Source organism: Squalius cephalus (assembly GCF_949319135.1).
Source record: "Squalius cephalus genome assembly, chromosome: 9".
Lineage (NCBI taxonomy): Eukaryota > Metazoa > Chordata > Actinopteri > Cypriniformes > Leuciscidae > Squalius > Squalius cephalus.
Genome location: NC_137130.1, coordinates 41,207,649 through 41,229,773, shown reverse-complemented (window position 1 = coordinate 41,229,773; position 22,125 = coordinate 41,207,649). Strand labels below are relative to the sequence as shown.

At 42.7% G+C, this 22,125-nt stretch overlaps 1 protein-coding gene across 1 annotated transcript in view; it reads left to right on the top strand.

Annotated features, from left to right (window-relative positions):
* LOC307164955 (tripartite motif-containing protein 16-like) overlaps positions 1–9,806 on the top strand; it is a 44,080-nt gene extending 34,274 nt beyond the window's left edge. The window contains exons 4-6 of the mRNA XM_079882191.1: positions 8,249–8,402; positions 8,553–8,600; positions 8,840–9,806. Of these exons, the coding sequence (XP_079738317.1) occupies positions 8,249–8,402; positions 8,553–8,600; positions 8,840–9,390 (753 nt within the window). The 3' untranslated portion in view covers positions 9,391–9,806. The remainder of the gene's footprint in view (positions 1–8,248; positions 8,403–8,552; positions 8,601–8,839) is intronic.
* The last annotated feature ends 12,319 nt before the right edge of the window (positions 9,807–22,125 follow it).

The following is a 22,125-nucleotide window of genomic DNA, read 5'->3' as shown; positions in this document are numbered from 1 at the left end:
TTACCCACTCAACCAGTTGCTGCAAGGGTGTCTTCCTAACAAGAGTTTGAAGAAAATCAAAGTTGGAGACAACCCAGATAGTCATTTATAAAGCCTCGGATCCATTTGGAAGTAGATGGACTGATGCTTGTGAAGCTGCTTTCAATGAGTTGAAGGTGAGACTTACCCAGGCTCCTGTGTTGGTCTTTGCTAATTCTCAGCTCCCGTACGTCTTACATGTTAATGCCTGCTGTGAAGGGTTGGGCAGGGTGCTGTATCAGGACCAAGGACAGGGGTTGAGGCCTGTAGCGTTTGTCAGCAGAAACTTGACGCCTTCTGAAAGGAATTACCCAGTCCACAAACTTGAGTTCTTGGCGTTAACCCCCTGAGGTCGGCTATCGCGCCGGCGCGATAGGCTCGTTTTTTTCCGTATGAGTGCAAAAAAAAAAAAAAAAAATTGTTTATCTTATATGCTTGTGTTATACATCAATCGATCCTGTTTAGTGTGTATTTTTTTTGTGTATGCTCATAATAGAAACAAAGTGTTGTGCTTTTCGCCAAATAAAGAAAAATAAACATGATGCGAGTTCTGCCTACTCTCCGTCAGTGAAGTCAATTCTGAAACGCGTCCAAAAATGAACTGTAACTCAGCGAATACTCAGTCAAACAGGCATACAGTCACACAGGCATGAAGCTTGAATTCTCTACTTTTAAATGAAGTATTTTTTATAAAAAACAAATATTCACAGTTTATGTAATATGTATGCAAAGAGAGAGAGATGTCAGTCGTTCTCATCTCAGCTAATTAAGTTTTAATGTGCTCCGCCCACGGAGAGCGCGCGCTATTCAAACGCAAATGTGAGGCGATCCAAACAAACCTGTGAAACGCCCACATCAGCTGGATAACACACACCGCGAGTTCACTTTCAGACTTATGTACTTTACGATGCTGTGAGGAATAATACTATCTTGATAATAATCCTGCAAAAATTTACCTCAGAAGTTCTGGAAGTATCATTTCGAGGAGCAAACGGATCCCGCTGAGGAATTAGGTCAGTTCTGTTTGCTTTGTTCTAATCGGAATGAATGAACGCAAAGACGCGTGCTGTTGTGGAGCTACTACAGCTGGCAAAAATACTGTTTAAATATGAATCGCGTTTCTATGAATGAATGAACGCAAAGATGCGTGCTGTTGTGGAGCTACTACAGCTGGCAAAAGTAGTGTTTAAATATGAATCACATTTCTATGAATGAATGAACGCACAGATGCGCGCTGTTGTGGAGCTACTACAGCTGGCAAAAATACTGTTTAAATATGAATCGCGTTTCTATGAATGAATGAACGCAAAGATGCGTGCTGTTGTGGAGCTACTACAGCTTGCAAAAATACTGTTTTAATATGAATACAAAGAAAGATTACACTGGAAATATTGTTACAATTTTAAATGTTGTCGTAATTGTATAACCTTAATATATATATATATATATATATATATATATATATATATATATATATATATATATAAAGGATAGATGTAAACAAAATCTTAAAAGGTCATTATAAGCCTTCTCTTTAAATAATTTTATTATGCTTTATTAGTGACACATTTGGGAAGAGAATATATTCCAAATCTGAAAATACAGTATGAGAACAATTAACTGCACAATTACTAGAAATGTTTACCTTGGATATTGTACAATTTGCAAGCAAAATTTGTGGAAAAAAACAACAAACCAGTTATATATTGTCCTTGCATTCTTGTGGCTCAGTCACACACCTGAATGAAAGGCTCATTACGTATGCAGCCTCATTATGCGGGCCCCATTGACTCCGCAGGTGTGAATCACGCCCACCCGCATATGGCCTTTCCAAACAAAAAGTGTTTTACAAGATTTAAATCAATGTATTGTGTTATGTGAATGATTAGGCAGGATGATTTTCACATAATTTTGAAGAAAAAATTCTAGGCAACGTCATCCATTAGTCAAAAGTCTTATTTACATATATTTAGAATGTGTTTTATGGCCTTATTTCAGAAACTTTAGTTTTTTGTTTTTGAAAAAACCATGCATAAACATTATTCTATCAAAAATACAAACATGTACATGCAAGTTGTTCACATATTATGGTAGCCCTGATTGTGCTAAATAGAGTGAATTTACACCTTTGCCATTAATATGTTTATAAGCAACTGAAAAAAGCACAAATGTCAGGGCATGTCAGAACATCTCAAGGACCCCAAAAACCCCTCAGACCCCAGAGGGTTAAAATGGGCTGTTGTTGACAAGCTACATGATTACTTGTATGGAGCAAAGTTTGAAGTGCAGACAGACAACAATCCGTTAACTTACGTTTTGACCACAGCCAAACTGGATGCTGTGGGACATAGGTGGCTGGCGGCCCTTTCTGCATACGACTTCAGTCTCAAGTACAGGCCTGGGAGACAAAATGTTGATGCCGATGCTTTGTCTTGTCATCCTCATAGGGGAGTGAATGACCAGGAGTGAACTAATATATCATCCTCTGGAGTGAGATCCCTTTGTAAGCTACCAGTGCAAGACAAGTCCAACTGCTTCGCAACTGCCAGCAGGATTGTCACGTCATTGGGCGGATCTTTTAAATCAGTCCCCAGAGCTTTCTGCAACTTAGCCACTCTGGATACTTCCATGATTCCAAAACTGAGTTCTGCAGATCTGTCACGTGCTCAACAGGAGGATCCTTGTCTTGGAGAGATATGGAGAGGACTTAAAGGAGGAGATCTGTCCAAGGTCAAGAAGGAAGCTCACAAGGACCTTCCCTTGATGATGAGAGAGTGGGAAAGATTAGTGATGGAGAATGGAGTGGTGTCTCTGTGCACTCAAGCCCCAGACAAACCCCGTCGTAAGCAATTGTGCTTGCCTAGGCAGTTCCATGAAGTAGTTCTCCGGTCGCTTCATGATGATTCTGGACACCTGGGATTTGACAAAACGTATGGCTTGGTAAGAGAGAGATTTTACTGGCCATGAATGAAGAGGGAGGTGGAGAAGTACTGCCAAACATGTGCCAGATGTGTCCAGAGGAAGACCTTGCCAAAGAGAGTTGCGCCATTGTCACACTTATCCAGTGATGGACCTATGGATTTTGTGTGTATGGATTTTTTATCCATTGAGCCAGACTCCAAGAACATTGGCAATGTCTTAGTCATCACTGACCACTACACAAGGTATGCGCAAACATTCCCGACTAAGGACCAGAAGGCGTCCACAGTTGCAAAAGTATTGTGGGAGAAGTATTTTGTTCATTATGGTCTGCCTAGACGGATGCACTCGGATCAGGGACAGGATTTTGAGAGCAGGCTCATCCAGGAGTTGTTTGAACTGTTTGGAGTGGAGAAATCCCGTACAACGTCATACCATCCCCAGGGTGATCCGCAACCCGAACGGTTCAACCGGACCCTTTTGGATATGTTGGGAACCCGGGATCCGAAGCAGAAACCACAGTGGAGCCGTCACATTGGACATCTTGTACACGTGTACAATAGCAGCCTAAACGAAGCCACAGGATACTCGCCTTACTTCCTGATGTTCGGAAGGGAAGCCAGATTTGAGTTTTGGTGTGTCTAGTGATGGTACTTCCACTAAGTCTTACCAGCGTTTTGTCAAGACCATGCAGCAAGAGCTGAAGTCTGCATACAAGCTGGCGGAGGAAAAAGCTGGAAAGAAGAATACAGGAAATAAAAGAAGATATGATCAGAAACTGCATTACTCTCACCTTGTTCCTGGAGATAGAGTACTGATCAGGAATCTTGGATTGCAAGGGAAGCACAAGTTGGCGGACAGATGGAGTGCTGAGCCCTACAGTACATTGTCCAGAGCCAGATGCCTCACTTACCTGTGTTTCGTCTTAAGCCAGAGAGTAGAACTGGACCTGTCAAGATTCTGCATGGGAATCATATTCTTCCTGTTGGACAAGGGTTGAGACAGCGACAACTTCCTGACAGTGTCCCGGAACCCAGGAAGAGAGTTCTGAGGAAAAGGAAGAATGCTGGACAGACAAGGAGTCCAGAACAGAAAGAGGAGAATGCACCTGTGAGACAGGAAACAGAAGGCAGAGTTGATCAGAATTCTGATGTGAGTTCAGAGAGTGAGGATGAAATGTATGGAGTGTGGTATCACATACCTGAAAATCATCCCTTGACTCTTAGGAGATGAGACCCTTCTCAGAATGATGCAGGGGGTTCTGATAATGCTGTTTCAGAGATTGTTGAACAGAGTGTTTCTGAGAATTTTGAGCAATCTGGAGCCAGAGTTGAGATTTCTCAAAGACTTGAGACAGATGAGTTTGTAGAGTCTGTTTCAAGACTGCTACCAGAAAGTGATTCTGACAACTTACAAAGTGTGAAGCAATTGTCAGACGTCGGTGATGATGTTGCAAGTGATGTGCAAGACCTTTCAAATGTGAATGAGAGTGATGTAAATCAAGGTATCTCTAATGGGGAAATTGAAAAGAAGAGAAGGTCTCAAAGGAGAGAACTGTGCCTAAGAGGTTTACCTATGATACTCTTGGGAAGCCAAAATTTGAGCCTGCCATTGCTCAAACTAAAGGTGTATGTCCTGTTAGATACTGCTCTACCGTATTTTGGTGGATGAATGTGCCTGCAATTAAGTTAACCCTCTGGGGACCAAAAACGCGCCCGCGCGTTTTGCTCGTTTTTTTTTTTTAGCAATGAAAATAAACACTAAATGCTCTGTTAATTTTGATCTTTCATTTTCGTGTAATACATCAATCGATCCTGTTCAGTTTCTATTTTTTTTCTGTACACTCACAATAAAAATAAAGTGTTTTGCTTTTTGACAAATAAAGAAAAATTAACATGATGCGATTTCTGCCTTCTCACTGTCAGTAAACTCCCATTTGAAACGCGTTCGAAAATGATCTATAACTCCGCGAAAATTCAGTCAAACAGGCAAACAGACCCACGGGCATAAAGCTTGAGATCGCATCTGTTAAATGAAGTAACTTATATAAAAAACAAATATTCTCATCTTCTGTAATCTGTATAAAAAGAGAGCGACTCCAGTCGACCTCATTACGAGCTAATTCACAGTAATGTGACACGCCCACGGAGAGCGCGTGCTATTCAAACGCAAATTCTGAGAACTATTGAAGATCTGTGAAACACCCACATCAGCTGTAAACAAAGCGCGTCGCGATCGAGTGAGGCATAATATAGCCTACCTTATGGAGAAAAGATTCCTCAGAACAGTGCTGATATGAGGAACAATATATCCTGATATGAGGAGCAGATCCCGCTGAGGAGTGAGGTAGGCTGTTTTCTTTTCTCAAGTGTGGAATAACGTTATGGAATAACGTTAGTGTAGGCCTATGCAAACCGCAAAAAGATGAATCGCATTTCTATAATATGACTCGCCTTTCTGTGAGATGAATGAAGGGTACATATTTGTAAAGACTGTTTAGCCTAAATATAAATCGCGCGTCTGTGTGTGGAAGAATAAACTGTTTTGCTATAGCCTACTGAGATGAGTAAAAATCGACTGGAATATGTTGAAATAAAATGTATTTGTATAAGCAACGTATTAAACTGCAAATTAGCATTTATATGCCCTAATATTTCATAAAAACAACGTTACAGTCAGTCACTTGTTGACTAGATTTGGGTACAGTTTTTAGGCTACTGTAAAATATACTGCCACATAAAATAAGCTTTTGTTTAGCAATTTCTGCTCATATCTAACGTTTTATATATATATATATATATATATTTGTCAAAAATAAAGTCATAGACTAAGATGTTAGATGTTCCAATGTTGGCTATATTCAAACTAATGAATACATATGATAAAATGTAGGCCTATAATCTTTTTTCTTTTTCTTTTTTACAAAGAAAGAGTACACTTGAAATATTGTGGAAATTGTAATTATTGTTGTAATTGTAACATTTTTAATAAAATAGCAAAACATATTTACAAGAGAGATGTAAGCAAAATCTTAAATGGTCAATATAAGTCTTCTTCTAAATACATCCTTTGTCCTTGCATTGTGGCTCAGTCAGTGTCACACCTGAAAGAATGGCTCATTAGGCAGAGTCATTATGCAGAGTGGGTGGGACAAGGTGTAAACTGCTCCTCCCCCTCGCATAGTGGCTTTCCAAGCAAAACCTGTTTTACACCATTTAAATCAATGTATTTTTTTTTGTGAACGATAAAGCAAGACTATTTTCATATAATTTTGAAGCTAGAACTCAAAGGGACCACATCCATTAGTCAAAAGTCTTGTGGACACATATTTAATATGTGTTTTGTGGTCTTAATTCAGCAACTTTCATTTTTATTTTTTCCAAATACCACGCATAAACATTATTCTCTTAAAAATACAAACATCTACATACAAGTTGCTTGCATATTATGGTAGCCCTGTTTGTGCTATATAGAGTGAATTTACACCTTTGTCATTAACATGTTTATAAATAACTGAAAAAAGCACAAATGTCAAGGCATGTCAGAACATCTCAAGGGCCCCAAAAACACCTTGGTCCCCAGAGGGTTAAGTACCTGTTCAGTTGACTTAACTGCTAGATACTAATTTGAGTGATTTGTTTCAGTATAGACATGGGTCTATTGTGATATTATTTTGCTCATTCATTTGAAAAGTGGATATGTGTTTAAATATGTGAAAAGAGCTAAGTGATTGAAATGTAAATTGTGTGATTCTCAGTTTTCCCTCGTTATGAGGACATAACGATTCTTGGTGGGGGGAGAATGTAGAGACCTGGACAAATGTCTTGGGTTTCTAAAGGTATAACTGTTTTTTTTATTGAAAAGAGAATTTCATTATTTGTATTTGGGTCTGAAATTATGCACACATACGCAAACAAAGTGTTGATGGACTTTTTTATTTTATTTTTTAAGTTTTTTTTATGTTTTATATTTGAGATGTTTATAAAAGTTTTTTTTTCCAATGTGTGTGTGTAAGGGGAAAACAAATCATAAATGGCTGCATTTTATGTTTTCTGAGAGCGTCACTCTGGACGATGAGAACTGTGTACTTTGACCTCTGAAGTTCAAGGTGCAGGGGGTGGGGGAGAAAGACGGAAAAAAAAAGGGGAACGGAGTTTTCCTGCTGCGCACACGGACATTTTGACTGGCAAATCGGTGACAAAAGTTTGCGCGAGAATGGTGTGAACAGGGAAAGTGTCACGAATTAGTTTGCAGCTTGCAGCACGGGAAAAGAAAAAGGAACATTGCAAGAGAGTTCGGTGAGACACGGTGCATTTTCCTTTTTCGCGTGAGTCATGGAGGAGATCTAGCATGAGGATCCCACGTGATAGAACCTGTGTGTTTTCTTTATCATCACGTTGATTTGTTTTGTTAGTTTTAGATTGTGAAATAACCCGGAAGAATATTCCCGTGTTTATTTTCTCAAGTTCAGTGTTGCAGTTTGAGTTATACTAAGTTGTGTAATTCGTTTGAAATCCGGAAGAATATACCCGTGTTTATTTGGTTAAGTTTGGGTAAAAGGATCGCAGTAGTCTATGTAATTGAGAGTTCATGCAAAGTGTGTTTTCCTGATTCGTGAGTACCTTGGTTTTGCATCAAAGAGCTCCAACTAGCGCGCCATCTGTGTACTGAAAATCTCTGCTGGGTAAAACTTATGGTATTACATTGACATTTTTCTTTTCTTTCCTTTTCTGGGGTTATGGTGATTATTGGAATCATTGCAGTTGTGTTGTGACTTTGTGAATTGAATTATTTGGTCATTCAAAGAGAAACAAAAGAGGAAAAGAGTACTGAGAAGAATAAATACGAATGTTTATTGATCTGCCATAAATTTGCGTGATTTCCTGAGGAAAGAACTGATTTGTTAATTTGTTTGTTTTTCTTTGAGGAAATTTTTTTTTTTTTTTAATTCTAATGGTAAATACAGTAGTGTTGTTTATTATTATTTCCGCATAGAAAAACATAAATCTAACACTATCAGGTGAAGATCTGAGATCTGGGTTATAGTTGTCAATACTGTTACTGAAGGGAAATGTGCCTTTACCAGGGTAGTGGGTAAATTTGAAATCCCCTAGACAGATGGCAAATGGCAAACGCTAGAACTTGTGTCTCTAATGTCACATAATAAATATGAGAAGAATGAAGCTGATGCTGTGAAAGTGCTGGATTGAGGAGAGTTACTAAAGATCAACAAGAGCCGCACAAATCTGACAGTAGAGCAGGTTATTGATGAAGTGTGGAGGTGATGAGCTTTGATTTCTGTTTTCTCTAGAGTTTCCAGTCTCTCTCAGCTCCTCCTGAATCTACAGACGTAAATGACAATCCCTTCAGTTCTCTCTCCTCTTTTGATGGCGTGAGAGAATCTGTCCGTCAGCTGAGAGACAAACTGGAGGATTTCTGCAAAGAGAAGAAGATCTCTGACAGAGGTAAAGTCCTGGAGATTCTGCTCTCAGAAATGATCCTCCATCATCTCAGATCATGTAGAAGATCATATTAGAAATGTCTTAGGAACAGATGCAGGGATCATTTTCTCTTGACATGATAATCACACTCTTCATATCTGTTGATTTCCACAGTCACTTTCTCCAACATTGTTCCCAGGACCAGGAACGACTTCCTACAATGTAAGTCACTGGGAAAACAAGCAGAAAAACTCACTGAGTGTGTTCATGTTCTTCCTGGAGAAGTGAAAGCAAACATGACAGAAGAGTTTTAGAGTTGATCATGTAAATGATGATTTGCTCAGGATATCTGGTAAACTGTACTGAGACACTGATGATATATTGAACATGAAGAGTTCAGATACATTAAAAGATCCGACAGATTCATAATTCCTGATTCTGATGTGTTTTATCTCCATCAGATTCCCATCAGCTCAATCTGGATCTGAACACAGTGAATAATCTCCTCCGTCTGTCTCAGAGGAACAGAGTGATTACTAACACTAACCCACAGTTTCAGTGGTACCCTTATCATCCAGACAGATTTGATCAGTGTCGTCAGGTGTTGTGTAGAGAGAGTGTGTGTGGACGCTGTTACTGGGAGATTGAGTGGAATGAACGTGTGTATATATCAGTGTCATATAAGAGCATCAGCAGGAAGGGATCGGGTAACGAGTGTGTGTTTGGATGTAATGATCAGTCCTGGAGTTTGTCCTGCTCTTCTGACAGTTTCTCATTCAGGCACAATAACATAAAGACTGAACTCCCTGTAAAGCCCATCAGCCGTAGAACAGGAGTGTGTGTGGATCACAGTAGAATAGGAGTGTATGTGGATCACAGTGCAGGAACTCTGTCCTTCTACAGCGTCTCTGACACGATGAGCCTCATCCACACAGTTCAGACCACATTCACTCAACCGCTCTATCCTGGGTTTAGGGTTTATCGTATTGGATCATCAGTGAAACTGTGTTGATGAATCAGGATAGATTGTAGAGAGATTCTACCCATAATGCTTTGAGCTGCATGATAAATCAAGTCTCTTACTTTCTCTTTATTACATTAATAACATGTTCAGATTATGGTTGAGTAAGCGGTGATCTTGAAGCTGATATAATATTCCCCGCTAAACTCAATAACAATATTGTTTTGTCTCATTATCTCTTATGTGTGCCTTGTGTAAATATGTATGTGGATGTATATGTGCATATGTACATATGAGAGAATGTCTATTTCTTTGCCTTTTTGCTCATTCAATAAAAGTTATATAAAAGGAAACTCCTTGTTTCCAAACATCAATTTCACTTCAGAATGAAAGTACAATGATAGTGGAAATCACACACACAATGTCAATGTCTGATTCCAAAATAAAAGCCCTCCAAAAAGTCACATATAACCTGTTTTGTCTATTAAAGCTAGGGTAGGTAATCCTGTTCAGAAACACTTTTTTTTATACTGGGTGAAATGGTCCTTCCATCCTGAGAGTAGTCAATACATTATGTGTTCAGAAAAAGGAATGAAAACAATCAGACCTCTGTAGCAGCTGCAGGACAGTAAAAACTCTGACCAATCACTGCCACTCGGTCCGAGTGTAAAGAACCAATCAGATGCCTTCAGAGCCAGGAGGAGTGTCTTAGCAGTGTCAATCAAGTTCGCGTACGCGCTGATCGCCCCTCTCTTGCACAGCGCGCACCGTCATTCAAAATCAAGATTGCCGGTGTGCCGAGCAGCTGTGCTAATGGCGGACAAACAACCAAAACTGCCAATTTCTCGAGTGGAACCTGCTCATACAACAAATACAGGTAAACGGAAAAAGACCGATGACGATAAACAAGCCCGTCGGAGCCCATTGACTCAGTGTTAAAACTCTAGCCGCATAACATACAGATAAAATGTCACGCACTGTGCAAAGCAACAATTGAAACCTGCTAATTCACTGGCTTGTCATGTTGCTAAAATAATGTACTAGCAAACCTTATTTAGCATTACATATCGCTAGAATAATTATTTACATAGTCTACTGCAACGTTAGTTACCGTTATATTATCTTACTGGCTATTTATAACTCATAGAAAGAGTGCAACGTTATAAAGTTACATTACATGTGATTCTGACATGATACTACATGCACTGCGCTCCTTCCTCTCCGCTTGTCTCAGGTAAATAATGCGTCTTCGGTCGGAGTCGCGCGTTCATGTGTTTTGGGGGCGTGGCTTTGAAAGGACCCCAGAAGGGAGAGGGTGGACTGAATGGAAATAATGAGCTGTCTTTAAAACAGTCGTTAGAGGTCTACAAACACTCGATTTTTATACTTTCTTTTTCAGAATACTTACATTTTAATTATGTATTGATATATACATAAAGTTTAAACAAATTTGAAAATAAGTTTTTTAGACCATTCTTACCTACCCCAGCTTTAATTCAGATAGATATAAAAAGGAAACTCTTTTCACACTGTTCTTAGTTGTGTAAATTTAAATATAGTTGATGTAAGAGCCATATTTCAATATATATTTCGTATATTTTCATATTTTTATTGCACAAATTTGGTATAATAATATTTTTTGTTAATTATTCATTACTGTTGAATATATTTCTTTGATTTATATTTTGAGCATGTTCAGTGACGTCTATTTTGTAGCGCATGTAAAAGAGTTTGACACACATGTAATAAGTGCAGACGCACAGAGGGAGAACACAAAGCTTTTGACCGTTTATCATAATATATCCTAGAGGATGGAAAATCTTGAAGTGCATTTTCATTGTTCCTGGTCACTTGGCGCAACGTAATGGAGGACATTGAATATGGTTGGAAAAGTGGTCGGTTACAGAGTTGGAAAATCCTACCAACATGAGGATTATTATCTCAAAGCTGCTCTACAAGTTGTGTGAAAGATGGAGAGCCCATGCTTACGAGTGTGAGGAGCACAACAGAAGAAGAGCCAAGATCATTCAGTCAGTGGAGTTTGTTGATCGCCAAGCAAAGGTAATATCAAACCCACTTTCTGGAGATTTGGATGCTTTGGCAGAAGATGAAAAACACACCAACAAGTCTTCAAGGAACCAAGCTGAAAAGAGAAGGAAAAAGAAGTAGAAGTTTTGCAACTGACGTCAAACAGGCTGAACAACAGAGCACCAGTTACCAGTGCTTTCACTTAACCTTGTGCGTTCTGTGAGAAAGGCCAAACCTTGGAGCGATGTTATCAGTTTGGTGTTAAGACATATAAAGACAAATTAGACTTGGATTTGGATAAGAAAGAATGGATTTAGCTTTGGATACTTAGTGGAAGGACACTTAAGCAAAGACTGAAACAGAAGAAGCAAATGTCAGTGTCACGTTTTGGTTTTGTTTCATGTTCTTGTTTTGTGTCTGTCATGTGATCCCCTGTTCTAGTCATGTGATCCTGCCATGTGTTCTGTTGTCATGTTGTCATTGGTTCATTGTTCACAGGTGTCCCTTGTCTTGTCATTAGTCTTGTGTATTTAAGCCCTCATGTTTGCCATGTGACTTTGTCAAGTAGTCTTACCTGTAACCACTGTTGCTGAGCACCATGTCAATGTTCTTGGTTTTGTCTTGAGTTCATTCAATGCCATTGTTTTATGTTTGATCACATTTTGGAAATAAAGCTGCACTTGGGTTCTCACTTCAAACTTGCCTCCAGTGGGCTCATATTACAGTCTAGGGATGGGCAAATGAAGCCTCATTATGGCGTCAAATGGTGGACAAAACAGCGCAAGCTGTAACGTGGAGTTGGAGGGAAGCTAAGCCACGAGGCTATTAGCATAGCTCCGGCATGAAATAAAGTAGCAAGGCAGGAGACGAAGTGGAGGGATTTCCACACTGCATATTTATTTCTCAGATACAGACCATACATGCCAGGTCTCACGGCATATAAACTATTACCTTCAGCAAAAATAATAACCGGACAGAAATGTTCGTGACCTATAGCCTTCACCAGCGTCCACATTACTCGAGTCAAGGAAGTCGAGAGAGGGTTAAAGGTGATACCCAGTGACAAAACAAAAAGGAGGCACCACCGTGTGGCGTCAACTGGTAATGCTCCGCTACACTCCGGCTGTTACATATTCCCCCCTGGTAATAACAAGGCTGTCCTCAGCCGTACACAAATGAAGAAGCAGCCAAGCTACGCTTAACACCTCATTATACATGAACTTGATGAAAAGTTAGCCGTTACACACAGAGAAAGACACAATGACTAGCCTACAGATATACATATCAATGAACAGAGTATACAATTAAAACAGAGAAATACCTAGTAAACATATCAGGTGAATGAGTACAGTGTAACATCCCAATTTTATAGTGTTTTGCAAAAGGTTTTTTTTTTTTTTTTTTTTTTTTTTTAAATGGTGGCCTATAAAAGCCTGAACCACACAGCAAAAATGAGGAGATAAAGACTTCAGAAACACTCTGCAAGGAAATTTGAACTTTAGCAAAACCTATACCACCAAAGTAGGATACACAATGTAAACACAAGGTATGCAAAAAAAATAGTACCATAACTCTGAACTGTGAAAGGTGCATTGCATTTCAATCTTTAACACATGCGTTGCATAACAAATCCTTGCTTATTACAGGTCAAGTCTGTCAGTATGGTAAGCGTTTGTCCATCTGCTGGCCGACCAACCAGACGTGATTCTGGGGCGACGTCTTGGTCTGAGGTCGTAACGGTCAGTGTTACCAGGGTTTGAGTCAGACACGCTCATAGCTGAACGGTCCACAGAGTCAAAGTCCATGACTGGCGCTGGGCCAGAGTCAGTGTTACCATACGAGTCAAAACACATGTCTGCAGCAGGGAGGTGAGCCTGGCTGTCAATCTGGGTGATGGGCTCATCGTCATCCCGAGCCCAAGTTTCAGTTTGCTCTTCAGCCGCAGTACGCCTGCCGGGGGAAACAGAGTCCCAAGTGCGGAAAGGTTGCAAGTTAACTACATGAAAGACCCCAGCATCCAAACCGGTGTCCAGCTTAGTCAGTCTGTAGTTGACATCTCCCAGTTTTTGACTAACACGGAGTGGGCCTGTGAACAGGGGTGCCAGTTTAGCAGTAAAGTTGGACTGTGAGTCCGATCTGGGATGTGTCTTAACCCTAACAAGGTCACCAACAGCATAAGAGGCCTGACGGCGTCTCAAGTCATAATAGTGTTTTTGTCTTTTGTGACTGTGGTCAAGAGCCGCTCTTGCGTGGTCATGAGCTTCCTGTAGAGAGGCCCTGAGTGTCTCTGGGTACGGCACACCAGGATCATCCACACCGTCACTGGATGGGTTTGTTATGAGGTCAAGTGGGGTGTCCAGCTCCCGACCATAAAGCATCATGGAGGGGCTGAGGCTTGTGCTGTCATGCGGGGCTGTACGCAGAGCAAAGCAGATTTGTGACAGGTATTTATCCCATGCAGTGTGTTTGTCCCCAACATAGGCACGTATGGCAGTTTTGAGAGTCCTGTTAACGCGTTCAGTCGCATTTGTTTGAGGGTGGTAGGCAGTGGTGAGCCTGTGCACAGATCCCAGAGTGGAAACAACATGTTCAAACAACTCACTGACAAAGGGTGAACCTCTGTCGGAGATCAGGTAGGTTGGGGCACCATGTCTTGCAAACACTTCACTGACAAATTTTCCTGCTGCCACCTGCGCTGTTGCTTCCTTAACTGCACACACTTCAATCCACTTAGAGAAATAGTCAACAAAAACCAGCAAGTGGGAGTTGCCGGATGCCGTCCGGGGCAATGGGCCGACGAAATCCACACCTGTGTACTGCCAGGGCTTTTGGGGAGAGATGGGAACCATGAGACCAGCCGGTCTCCTCTGGCTTGGTTTAGTGAGCTGACACACTGAGCAGGACATGACATATCGCTTGACATCTGCTGCTATCTTGGGCCAAAAAAATCTTAACCGCAGCCTGGCTAATGTCTTTGAAAAACCGAGATGACCTGCAGTGGGGTGGTCATGATAATAGGACAGCAAGGTGCCACGGATTGATGTAGGCGCGTAAAGCTTCAGTTCTTTCAGAGAATGCAAACCACATCTGGCTTTCGGGTCAGAGTAGAAAAGCAGACTATCATGAACAACAAACTGTGGGGGGCTGTTTATGTCTGAGTCAGTGTGCGGATTCACCTCTAGATTTCTGAGAAGCTGGCCAATGTCCGGGTCATCATTCTGTAGCTGTTTCAAATGCGAGCGATCTGCCAAGAGCACTGGGGGTAGAGCGCGGAGGTCCAAACTGCCGATAACAGCGTAGTCGGGCAACAGGTCTATGGGAGCGTCGTCAGTCAGGGGCAGGGGGTTGCGTGATAGCGCATCTGGCACAGTGTTGCGAGTGCCGGGCTTGTGCACTATTGAGAAATCAAAGTCTTGGAGTCGCAGTGACCAGCGAGCCAGCCGGCCCGAGGGGTTTGGGCGGGACATGAGCCACCTGAGGCTGTTGTGGTCGGTGAAAATGGTTACATGGAGACCTTCCACGTAAGGTCTGAAATGTTCAAGAGCCCAAATCACAGCCAAACACTCTTTTTCTGGGGTGGAGTATGTTCTTTCTGCTTTGTGAGGAGAGCGACTTGCATAAGCCACAGCAACCTCTCGACCGTCTGAGTCTTTCTGCATCAGTGCAGCTCCAAGCCCAAGGTCACAAGCGTCAGTGTGAATGAAAAAAGATCTTGTGAAGTCGGGGAATCTTAGGACGGGTGCAGATGTGATGAACTTCTTCAAAGTTTCCATGGATTCTTGACATTTGTCATCCCAGCGGAAGACAGCATCTTTCCTCGTGAGCACATGGAGGGGCTCTGCATGGCGAGCGTAGTTCGGGACAAACCGCCGGTAGTATCCGGTCAGTCCGAGGAACTGTCTGACATTTTTCACGGTGGATGGGGCCTGGAACTTTGTCACAGCTTGTATTTTGTCCTCGTCAGGTTTTATGCCAGAGGGTGTGATGCGGCAGCCGAGGAATGTGAGTTCACTCAGACAGAACTGACATTTCTTTAGCTTCAATGAGAGACCGGCGGTTTTGAGTCTTTCAAGTACCTCTTTCAGGTCCTTCAGGTGCTGCTCGAAGGTGGGGGAAGCAACGACGATATCATCTAGATACACAGCACATGTTTTGTAAATGAGACCAGCCAGTACAGTGTTCATTAGCCTCTGAAACGTAGCTGGGGCGTTGCAGAGACCAAAAGGGAGTACACGAAATTGAAAGAGACCACAGTGTGAAATAAAGGCTGTCTTTGATCGTGACTCTTCTGCAACTGCCACCTGCCAGTATCCTCGTGCTAAATCCAGTGTTGTGATGAACTGCCCCCTCGCCAGAAAGTCAAGCGAGTCGTCAATACGTGGTAAGGGGTATGAGTCTTTTTGTGTGACTTGGTTGACGCCTCTATAGTCCACACAGAATCTTGGGTCAGAGCCAGGCCTGTTAACAATAACGACAGGTGCAGCCCACGGGCCAGTGGAAGGCTCAATAATGCCGTCTTGTAACATCTGCTCAACCTGTTCTTCAATGATTCTTTTCTTTGTTGGAGAGGTGCGATAAGGAGGGAGGTTTATGGGCTTCGCATCCCCAGTGTCAATTTGGTGTTCAGCCATTGAAGTGCGCCCCAGATGACCATCAAACATGTCGCCGAACTGGGTGAGGAGATTGAGCATCGCTGCTTTCTGTCCATCCTCAAGGCTTGCCTCAGCGACTTTGGACCCGAGACTGGTTTGCAAGGCGTCCAGTGACATGATGGCTCCCCCTGCAGTGAATGATTCATCGATACAGTCCTCATCCTCGTCCACCACAGGACAAGGGATGTCATCCATTAAGACGGTTCTGGATGGGACGTGGATGGCCATGGAGGCTCGAATCATGAAATCCATGCCTAGGATGAAAGGGGATGACAGGTTAGGGATTATGGCAAAACGTTGGTAGAAGCGTTTCCCCATGAAGCCAATAGAGAGCCAAGTCACACCGTCAGGTGTACATGAATCATTATTGGCAAGGCTCACTGTTGGACCTATCCATTGATGCGTTTTCCTTGGATAAGAGTCATTAACACAGATGAGATCTGCGCGCACCGCAGATAGTGAAGCGCCTGTGTCTAAGGTTGCTTCCACAGGCACAGCATTAAAGTTCACTTTAGTTCTCAGTGGTGTATTCCAGGGAGCCTTGGAGTCAGTGTCCTCAACGTGACATAGGACGTGCTGTTCTTGTGGGATTGAGGCAAGTGGATGAGGCTCAGTCAGGGTCTGGAGGGAGGATTGCCTCTGCGAAATGTCCTCCCTCCTCTGAAGTTTCCCGACTGCCTGTATGGAGGTGGTGTGTCAAAAGACAAGCTGTCTGTCTCGACGCGTTGCACACCGACATCTGTAGACACAGGTGCTGGGGTTGAGGAATTTGGTACAGGCTGTGACTTAGGAAGTGATGGCACCTGAGATACAGTGTTGCAGGTTGGGCAGGTGCGAGACGTGAACCCAGGGCGAGAGCATTTATAGCAATGGGGCTCAGTATTCTGGTTTCTCCTCACATGTGGGGGAGGAGACTGGTGTCCACTTGGCCCCAGGACCTCATGGAGTTCATGTGCACGCAGTAACAAGTCCATCACTGAGGGGATAGGGGCTCCATACAGTGCAACTCTATATTTTTCCAAAGAATGTTTACTTATCAGTTCAATCTGCTCTTGTTCAGGTGGTGGGCTCCTTAATTTATTAAACTCCCCCAGCATGTGAGCTACGAATGTTGGGAGGGGCTCATGTGGTGCTTGGACACGGTCGAGAATGCCTCTCAGAACACGTTCTTGGCGGTCAGATGGCAGAAAAACAGTTTTAAACAGCTGGCAGAATTTGGCCCATGTGGTGACATGTGAACTGAGAGCTTTAAACCATTTACCTGGCTCTTTTGCAAGGAAACGTGGCAGCTCGTATAGTATCTGCATGTCTGTCAAGTTTAGTGAAGCTCTGTAGGTGTTGACAGCCTGCAACCAGTCTTCAGAGGGCACTTTACCATCACCGGCAAACACAAGGGGCTCGAGCTTTGCATGATGTAATGCAGCAGCGATCACTCTAGATGTGTTGCTCAGCTCGAGTGAAGGGGGCTGCAGAAAATAGCCTGAGTGATTACCTTGAGCACCAGAATCTGATGTGGGGCCCGATTTGGTAACAGCAGGTGTGAATGGGGTTGAAGTGGCCATGGGGGTTGGTTTCAGTTGCTGAGTGCCAGGACTGACAGAGTGGATTTCATCCCACCGTTTAAGTAAGCCTCGCTGTAGTTCCAGCGAGTCGTTTAGACACTCACGTAGCTTTTCAACCTCCGACTGCAGATCCTGAACTTGGTTTTCTAGGTCCGCAGTAGTGCGGTGGGGGACAGTGTACCCAGTAAAACTTATAAGGTCCATGTCTGGGTCAAAGTCAGAATCACCAGCTTGTGTTTTTGGGCGAGTTGCCATTATCTGCACTTTTAAGTCAAATACCCACAATGAAATCAGCTTTAACGCTGTCAAGGAGCAAGAGTAATATAACTGCCCAACTTTAAACTTAATAACAAAAGCTCTACTAGAATACACTTAGCACTGCATATGAACAACACGTGCACCAAACGCATTAAATACCAAAAAGTATGGCAATATGAGAAAATCACTGAAAATGTGATACTACAGTGGCACAATACAGGCAACTCAAAACTTCAAATACATTTAACTCAATATTTTTTTTTTTTTATTATTTTTTTTTTTTGATAGTCACACGGTTCTCTGAAATACTCACAGAGTCCAACTCACAGAGTCCAACTCCCCGAGAGAAAATTATGTTCGCGAGTGTTTAGCAGGCCGTCAGCAGACGCATATCCAATGCACTCGGCAGGCAGGGAGGCAACGTGAAGTTCACACAGTTATCAGTTCTCACGGCTGTAATCACGGTAGCTTTAGCTCTAGCAGAAGGGGACACGTGCGTCGAAGAGGACGGCAAAATACACACTTATGCGGACACCCACGGTGGAGAAAAGTACAAAGCAGTCCGGTCCGGTCTAGTCCTTCTTCGCGTGCCCACGCGAGGTCCAGGTAATAATGTTCGGGCGCCAGTTGTAACGTGGAGTTGGAGGGAAGCTAAGCCACGAGGCTATTAGCATAGCTCCGGCATGAAATAAAGTAGCAAGGCAGGAGACGAAGTGGAGGGATTTCCACACTGCATATTTATTTCTCAGATACAGACCATACAAGCCAGGTCTCACGGCATATAAACTATTACCTTCAGCAAAAATAATAACCGGACAGAAATGTTCGTGACCTATAGCCTTCACCAGCGTCCACATTACTCGAGTCAAGGAAGTCGAGAGAGGGTTAAAGGTGATACCCAGTGACAAAACAAAAAGGAGGCACCACCGTGTGGCGTCAACTGGTAATGCTCCGCTACACTCCGGCTGTTACAAAGCGCATAAACACAGCGCGCAAGGGAATTACAACAGTGTGAGCAACGTGACAAAGCTCGCACGTAAGATGTAAACATGCAGAACTCTCAAATCCCAAACTGGAGCACAAAAAATATGATTGTGCGCACAAATTAACAAGTCGCAAGCAGAAATAACAGCCGCGAGTCCTGCAGGTTCTACACGCGCGCGCTGATTTGAACACACACTCGCAAGTTCTTTTCTACACACGCGCAGCTGAAATCTTTACGCACACGAGTCAGTTTTAACACTTTAAGGGGCGGGGCTCAGACCTGAAAATCTTTTGATTGGTTGCTATGCCGTGAATGATGTCCTCCTGTTGCGATTGGCTGTTGGCTCTCTCCGAACGAAGACACTCAAAACAGAAAGCGGGATGACAGATCTTAATTAAGAAGGTACGTTTTCTTTCAAAGTTATACACACGTGTTTATATGTTAAATGTATAATTTAGGTAGAATTAACACAAAATTGTTCATTTACAAATGCTTGATGTCTTTTTTATGTGTTTTTTGTTTGTTTTCGATACAAGGATGTCTTTTGACCTGATCTTCTAAAATGGCCGACCCAAGTTTGCCCAAGTGGTTTGAATATTTAGGAGATTTTTACATAATTGACTTGTGTAACTTATATAGATAAGGTAACACAGCCAACTATTGATGTTATAAACTAAAAATAGCTAACTTAGACACATTTTTTCTCCGTGTAAATAACGTTAATTAATAAATGTGTTAAAGATTTTAACATTTTCCTTATGTCAGTTGTTTTCTCACAACATGTTACTTCTTGCGTAATAGCGATCTAAGAGTCACATGACCTCAGCATTTGCAGGAACCGAATTTTCAATAATTTTATCAGAAATGTGGCCCATTCACAGCTCCTTCCCTTAGCCTCTCATATGTTTGTTTGTTTGTGTGTGTGTGTGTGTGTGTGTGTGTGTGTGTGTGTGTGTGTGTGTGTGTGTGTGTGTGTGTGTGTGTGTGTGTGTGTGTATTTTTGGTATTCCCTGGATATATAACACTTTTATGGTTCAGGTAAAAGTAAAGTAAATGTGTCATTCATTCTATTAGTGGAATGTAGACTAACAGTATTATTTTAAAAGATTGCTTACCGATACTTATTTGTCTTTGTGTTCTTAGGAAATTCTGAGATTTCAGATTCTTTCAAGACTGCTGTCCAAATTGGAAATAGCTCTCATAAGATCACCAGTTGATCTTGATTTTCTGGAATTTACATGTCGTCAAGAAATGTACTTATTTCAGACCCTGTCAAGACATGTTGATGTGCCATCACAAGTCATCCAGGCCCTGCAGGAGCTCTTTTCCCTTGTCAGACAGCAAATCGAATATACAGCCCCACAGACAGAAGTAACTACTCTCGCTGGCATGACAGGGCGTCCGAAATATAACATTGAAATAGAGACTTTGTCTGAACTTTGCGAACTAAACTTCTCTGTACACTACATTGCAAAACTTCTGGGAGTTTCATGTCGCACTGTCAGTAGACGAATCAGAGTGTTTGGTCTTTCCACAAAAAAATACAGTAATCTCAGTGATCAAGACCTCAATAGATTGGTTGCCCAGATTAAAAATGAAATGCCCTCTGCTGGATTCCGAATGGTCAAAGGCAGGCTTCAGTCCATGGGGATTCACATTCAGTGGAGAAGAGTATCTGCTTCGATGCATGAAGTGGATTCGATAGGAGTCCTGTCCAGAATGTATGGATTGGGATGTGTGGTACGCCGCACATATTCTGTGAGAGGGCCCCTGTCTCTCTGGCATGTGGATACTAATCACAAGTTAATAAGGTTGAGTCATTGTCATATATGTCACAGGTCGGGGTGGAGCGCCAGCGGGCCGCCCACCCCCTCGCCTGCGTGCCGCCCCTGAGGAGCCGGCCGTGGACACGAAGGAAATGGCGGACACAGAATTCAAAATAAATATACTCTTTATTAAATAATAAAAACACTTAAAAAGTCTCTTCGGCATTCTCTTCATGTATCTCTTCGCATTTCTCAGCACCTTCGGACAGAGAGAGGAATGGACATAATCCACAGCTTCCGCGTTCTCTTCTTCAGCGTTCTCTTCGCGTTTCTCAGCACCTTCGGACAGAGAGAGGAATGGACATAATCCACAGTTTCCGCATTCTCTTCAGCGTTCTCTTCGCGTTTCTCGGCACAGCATTAGCAGGCTCTTCAAGCATTAGCAGGCTCTTCACTGGACTCAGACAGAGGGAGGAATAGACACGTGTAACTCACAGCATTAGCAGGCTCTTCACTGGACTCAGACAGAGGGAGGAATAGACACGTGTAACTCACAGCATTAGCAGGCTCTTCACTGGACTCAGACAGAGGGAGGAATAGACACGTGTAACTCACAGCATTAGCAGGCTCTTCACTGGACTCAGACAGAGAGAGGAATAGACACGTGTAACTCACAGCATTAGCAGGCTCTTCACTGGACTCAGACAGAGAGAGGAATAGACACGGGTAACTCACAGCATTAGCAGGCTCTTCACTGGACTCAGACAGAGGGAGGAATAGACACGTGTAACTCACAGCATTAGCAGGCTCTTCACTGGACTCAGACAGAGGGAGGAATAGACACGTGTAACTCACAGCATTAGCAGGCTCTTCACTGGACTCAGACAGAGAGAGGAATAGACACGTGTAACTCACAGCATTAGCAGGCTCTTCACTGGACTCAGACAGAGAGAGGAATAGACACGGGTAACTCACAGCATTAGCAGGCTCTTCACTGGACTCAGACAGAGGGAGGAATAGACACGGGTAACTCACAGCATTAGCAGGCTCTTCACTGGACTCAGACAGAGGGAGGAATAGACACGTGTAACTCACAGCATTAGCAGGCTCTTCACTGGACTCAGACAGAGAGAGGAATAGACACGGGTAACTCACAGCATTAGCAGGCTCTTCACTGGACTCAGACAGAGGGAGGAATAGACACGGGTAACTCACAGCATTAGCAGGCTCTTCACTGGACTCAGACAGAGAGAGGAATAGACACGGGTAACTCACAGCATTAACAGGTTCTTCACTGGACTCAGGCAGAGAGAGGAATGGATCCGGGTAACTCACAACATTAACAGGTTCTTCACTGGACTCAGGCAGAGAGAGGAATGGATACGGGTAACTCACAGCATTAACAGGTTCTTCACTGGACTCAGGCAGAGAGAGGAATGGATACGGGTAACTCACAGCATTAGCAGGCTCTTCACTGGACTCAGGCAGAGAGAGGAATGGATACGGGTAACTCACAGCATTAACAGGTTCTTCAC